The sequence below is a fragment of the Cebus imitator genome, unplaced genomic scaffold, assembly GCF_001604975.1.
Source record: "Cebus imitator isolate Cc_AM_T3 unplaced genomic scaffold, Cebus_imitator-1.0 Scaffold646, whole genome shotgun sequence".
Taxonomy (NCBI): Eukaryota; Metazoa; Chordata; class Mammalia; order Primates; family Cebidae; genus Cebus; species Cebus imitator.
Genome location: NW_016107961.1, coordinates 448,635 through 454,495, shown reverse-complemented (window position 1 = coordinate 454,495; position 5,861 = coordinate 448,635). Strand labels below are relative to the sequence as shown.

Here is a 5,861-nt window from a genome sequence, read left to right as displayed (position 1 = left end):
TTTCACTATGCTAATGCTTACCCCTTGCACTCCAACCAAGCAGGTCTGTGTACCACCATCAGGGCCAGGCTAGGGTGAGGTGGGTCACAACATTTAAATGTTCACCAAAGAATTCAGTAATCAAGGTTAATATTTTAATGCAGTATTTCAAAATATCAAAATTGATGTCAAAAATGCGTGATGAAAAAATATCAAAATTTTAAATAAAGGCAGGGTGAGTATTATTGGTTTTTCCTTTTGCTTCAGGCTCAAAAATGCCTTCCAGGGGCACAAACGCTCATGGTGCATGCCGGTGTTACTGCCCCTGCAGTGATTCCCCACTCAGGTGCTTTTACTAATGATGTTTCCCAGAAGTTAGTTCTTACAACCGCTTTCTACATTAGTAACCCTCTCTCTTCTTGAACGAGGCTCCAGCATTTAAGTGTAGCGCTGTTCTGTCAGGAAAACCCATTTCCCCTAGTAACTAGTACTTTGAAGACATTCTGAATCATCTTGGATCCTTTCCAGCATGTTCTCCAACCACAGTGAGCACTCAGCACCGCTTCGCTAAAAGAATGCAGAATCACAATTCTCAAATCACCGTCTGGGGGGAGTACAGAAGGGGGGAGGGGACCCAAATATGTTTTGTTTAGTCCAGAGTGTTTTGAGAAAAATGAATTTGTTATCAAGATTTTAAAAATCAGGCTATCGTACATGAATATACTCCGTCATTTCTGGAAAAATCAGAAAATCTAGTAAAACTAGGTCTAATTCTTGCCTGATAGCAATGGACACTGAGAGCAGAACAGCGGCCCTGCCTTGGGAGCTCTCTCCGGTTCGCCTCCTCCCAGTTACAGTGCCTGTCAGGCCCCATTAGCTCTAGGAGTTTGCTACCCTAAGAATAAAGGAACTAGCGCACAGGGTAAAAATCCCTCAGGCTGGGTCTATTCGTTTTTTCCTGGAGGGAAAGAAAATGTTTCCTAGTTGTCCTTTCTAATATAGTCTAACAGAGAAGCTCACAGAAGCAGCACACCTTTGCAGCCCACAAACTTCCCACAAGCCGTGAAAGTCGCACTGGCTCTCGCACCCAGACGGGTTTCTCCCGGGACCTTGGCTCAGGGCCTCCGTCTCTGCAGAAGCCCTTCCCTTCCTCCCGACCTCAGCGCTCGGGAGCTTGGGGCGGGGTCCGGGCCCCCTGCCGCTGCTCTTTGCCCCGGGCTAGGGCGCTCGGGCTCGCCCACGGCGGCACTGAGCATGCTCGGAGGCGGTCGCGGGGGCAGGTTTGCTTCGCAGGCGCTCGCACTCGGCGGCGGGAGGGCGGGCGCGCGGCTGCAGCTGGAGCTCCGGCGCCCGGAGTTGGAGTTGCCGGGAGTTTCCCTCAACCCCTCCCTTTTCGCGCGCCGCAGTAGGAGCCGGTGCGGGAGCCGCGAACGGCGGCGAGCCAGCACCCGGGCCGGCTGCGCTTTCTCCGGAGCCCGGAGCCCCGCGCGGGGCAGCCCCCGGGGAGGAGCCTCGCGTGCTGGGACGCGTGCCGCTCACTGGCACGGCTGAGGCACGAGTCAGGCTGCACGGTAGGACCGCGGCCAGGGGAGCCGGGCGGGCAGGGCGGAGGCCAAGCCGAGGGGTTGGGGTTGTGGTTGCAGTCGCCGCGGCTGTTGGGGCGCCTGGCGCTCCGTCCGAGGCGGGTGGCCGGGTTAGGGGTCCCGCTGTGAGGCCGGAGGAGTAGGCTGGCGCCCAGAGAGATGCTTCCAAGTTGGCGGGTGGCGGGAGAGGGGGCCGCGCGCCCCGGCGCAGCTGCTTCGTGCGCGCGGAGAGGGACTCGCGTTCTTGGTTCTCTCCAACCCTGGGACCCGTTGTGCGGACAGTATTGGGCAAGCCAGGGAACGGAGCGATTTTCTCCGAGAAAGTTGAGAATGGAGCCCTTCTTTCCACGCTGGCCCCAAGATGGGATGGGCCCCGAGAATGCCGCCTCGACGCCCCCAGTGTGGGGAACTCGGGGTCGCTGCGCCCCTAGTTAGAGCGCAGAAATCCCCGAATCGCTCCGATCTTCACGAACTCTGGTATCTTCTAGGAAAATCATTACTGCCAAAACTGAGGCGAGCTTTTCTGGCGGGCTCGGCTCCCAGCCCCCAGGGCGCTGGCACTGGGCGATGCCCCCTTTCCGATCTCAGACGATCTTGGGGGTCAAGGGCGCCAGGCTCCGAATTCGCGCTCGGGGTGCACACAGGCATCGAGCCTCACCAACACCGGCGGGCAAAGTGGCTGGAGTAGGTGGGTGGCTCGATTTTCCCTCCAGCCTTTCCTCAGGTTTACAACACCCTGCCACCTCACCACCCCACCCGGTTCATCTTCGCAGAGGACAGGACCTGCAGGTGGAGAATGTGGAAAAACATATTTCTCCCTAGGAGAAAGTCCCCGGGGTGTATCTGCCTTTGGTTCTGGCCCCAGAATTTCATAACGAACCTTCTCCCGTTCCTATTACACTTCCCTAGGGACTGGGTGGGAGAGAATAGGGTCGGCGGGTCCACAGGAACTTCCACCTCATTTCACCCTCTCCTAAGATTGCCTTCCGGGCGACTCCAGGACCCTGGAACTGGCACCGTGCGAATTGCAAGGGTGAGGAGGATGCCGACGATTTTTTCCTGGCTCCACTTTTTTCACTTCTTGTTTTGAGTTTTGGGGTTTTGCCTGCACACTAGTCAGAGCTGCTCTGTCATAACCCTGGGGGTGGAGGAGCTTCAGCCGAGGCAGTGAGCCGCTGTTTGCCTCGGAGGCTGCTAGTGGGAATCGGTCCAAAAATGATTATGCAGGCTAGAAATATGCCTCTCTTTTTTTCTTTTTTGGCTGAACACCTTGGCTGTTGGGTTTGTGTGTTAAGTTCTTAAAGGGACACCCTCACACTACTCAAGTGCCAGGATTTAGGGGCTCACCATTTCGGCTGCCTGTTTTTCTCTTTGCTTTTTCATTGGGGTAGTCTGCTTTGGGACAGATTTCTGGCTGTGGGAATCACATGGTGTGGATACACTACACAGTTCTAGAGTCAGACAGACTTGAGGTCAAGTTTCAGCTTTACAGCTGATGACAGTGCCAATGGACAAATGATTAGCCACTCTGAACTTCAGTGTTCTCTCTGTCAAATAGAGATAATCATGGCCTTACCTCCCTCCATTGCAGGGTTGTTGTGAACTCAGATGAGATAATGGAAATGAAAAGTGCTAAGAAAACTTTAAAGCACCATTCAGTTCTTAGGTATTGTCTCTGTGCTCTTTAGGCAGTTTTTTTTTTTTTTTTTTTTATTGAGCTAATTCTTAATTATAATAAGACATCTAATACATCTCTCCGATCCATTCCTCACCAGTGGTTTAGTTGCTTGGGCCTTTGGAAGCAGCTGTTTACCCTTTTTCTTTCTCTATCCTCAAATCCATCTCTTTTGATTTTTAAGAATTGGAGCTCCAGTCCTCATATGTATCTGAGCAAGGTAGCATGATGTAGATTAGGAGATGACTGGGGTGGCCTTATCAACACTCATGGCCCTGGGCCCCAGAACTGGCATGGTCAGCAAGGCCTTCATTTGAAACTCAAGGCTGATGAAGAAGTCAGCAGATCCTGGGATGGAGCTCTGAGTTGACCTCTAATAGTGACCTTGAACTAAGGACTCAACTCCTAAATCTGTGGCATCAGTTTATGAAGATTAAAAGCCAATATCAATTGAAGGCAAAAACAGGTGAGATTCTCACTCAGTTAAAAAGGGTTCACAGAGGCTCCTGAGCCACCTTAGGTGCAGCAGCATTTCCCCCAATCCTAGGGCAGTGGTTCTCACATTTGAGCATCAGAATCATCTGAAGGGCTTGTTAAACCACAGATTGTTGGGCTATACTGCCAGTCTCTGATTCTCTAGGTCTAGGGTTGAGGCCCAAGAATCTGCATTTCTGACTAGTTCCAGATGATGTTAATGCTGCTACAGACCATGCCTATAGAATCACTAACTTACGGGGAGGGAGACAGTAGAAAGATGAAGTTTGTTCTGAAATGCCATTATTTTGCTAGCTCATATACAGAGACAGGGTTTCTTTGGGGTTGTGTTGGGAAGTCTCCTTAGGCATTTTACATTCCAATGCCTGTGCCACTTACCATTATCTAGATTTGATAATTCTGATTGCTCTTCAAATGGATGAATTTTATAAAAAGGTAGGATTCCCCCTTCTTTTCATGCTGTAAAATATGTAGTCTCAGATTTTAGATCACCCTTGGGTAGTGCCAGATTGATGACCTTTATAATTTCTAAAATCCAAAAACCACCCTATTTCCTTTTTTGGAGAAACCTCAGACATTTGTGGAAAGGAGGTTAGGTACAGTTCTGACAGCTTGAACCTTAAGGTTCGAGGATAGAATAGATCACCTAGGGAAAAAGTTTAAGAAGAATTTACAGTGGTGTCTTCTCTGAATGGACAGCTTACCCAGGACTTGGAGGGAGCATGAAGTACACCCCATGACAAATGTCCCATGGTGGTTAGTCCTGGCAAAGGCCTTTCATTCTTTCTGGGGAATGGCGGTGGCATTGACAGTGGCTGAGACCCTTTCTTGGTCTCTAAGAGGGTAGAAGGCTGGCTGGCTTTCAGGGGCAGCTGAGCAGTTTTAGTGTGGTATCCTGTGTAACTTAGCTTATAATCAAGCACTTTGGAGACTTAACCCAATCTTAAGCTCTTTTGCTTTTCCCCCAGGCCATAGTCCTATGCTGAGAGCTCACCATGACTTCCTATGACCTAGATTGTGGCCTTGAATTTCAACTGCTTTGCATCAGAGAGGCTGTGGGAGCCTGCTCGAGTCAGGAGAGTTCCTGCGATAACATCCTAAGGAAGAAATAAAGTTTACATAATGTAGCGCCCAAATGAACTAGGTGTGAGAGGAGGTCAGTCAGCACTTTAACTAGTTCTTATGTTGCTATGCCAAGTGGCGTCCCAGCTCACTGTCATGCTTTATCTCAGCTGTCCATTTGTGCTTTGTTTTAGTTTTAAAATGATTAGCACTAGAGAAACCTATCAGTAAATCAGAAACCTATTCAAAAACTCAAGTGTACGCTTAGTGTTTTAGTAGATAAAACTGCAAGGCCCAAACCTGTCTTCCTGACAGCAATCAGCACTTGGTGAAGGAACGGTCATTCTTAAGATTCGTTAGCTAATTTAAATGGTTTCTCCCACTTAGTATAAGTAGGGAACATTTCTATTTTAAAATTCCTTCCCATAACCCGATGTTTATATTTTGGGTGTTACCCCTGCTTTTTACTGCTGGGACTTTTTCCAATGTGAGGATAGCCTCTTATCACTGTTGCTCACTTTTCTCAGTACATGATTTGTTTCTCACTTTAATAAGTCTGTTGAGAGATGGTCATTATAACACTTTATTTGGTCATTAGGACTGTTATTTCTGAGTCACAGAGAGTCAGGGCCCATTCCTAGAACATTGTTTTCAATTTTCCTAGAGAGTGCTTTTAAACTAAAACACTAGTTATACTGTACTAGCTCATTTCTAAGATACATTTTTTTTCTGATTTCAGAAGTCCAGATGGATTTTAAAAATTATGAACACATTTAGGTTAGGCACAGTGGCTCACACATGTAATCCTAGTACTTTGGGAGGCTGAGGCTGGTGGATCACCTGAGGCCGGGAGTTTGAGACCAGCCTGACCAACATGGTAAAACCCCGTCTCTACTAAAAATACAAAAACAAATTAGCTGGGCATGATGGTGGGCACCTATAATCCTAGCTATTCAGGTGACTGAGGCAGAAGAATTGCTTCAATCTGGGAGACAGAGGTTGCAGTGAGCCAAGATATTGCCATTGCACTCCAGCCTGGGCAACAAACGCAAATCTCCATCTCAAAA

At 49.0% G+C, this 5,861-nt stretch overlaps 1 protein-coding gene across 2 annotated transcripts in view; it reads left to right on the top strand.

The window, feature by feature from the left end:
- The first annotated feature begins 1,288 nt into the window (after window positions 1–1,288).
- Window positions 1,289–5,861, top strand: part of STXBP6 (syntaxin binding protein 6) — a 252,719-nt gene continuing 248,146 nt past the window's right edge. The window contains exon 1 of one of the 2 annotated variants that reach the window (XM_017517754.2): window positions 1,289–1,550. Coding sequence is in view for 1 of the 2 variants with exons in the window: in XM_037734624.1 (XP_037590552.1) it covers window positions 2,130–2,250 (121 nt within the window). In the remaining variant the exon portion in view is untranslated. Of the gene's footprint in view, window positions 2,251–5,861 lie in introns of both variants that reach the window. The other variant, XM_037734624.1, reaches the window with a different exon arrangement.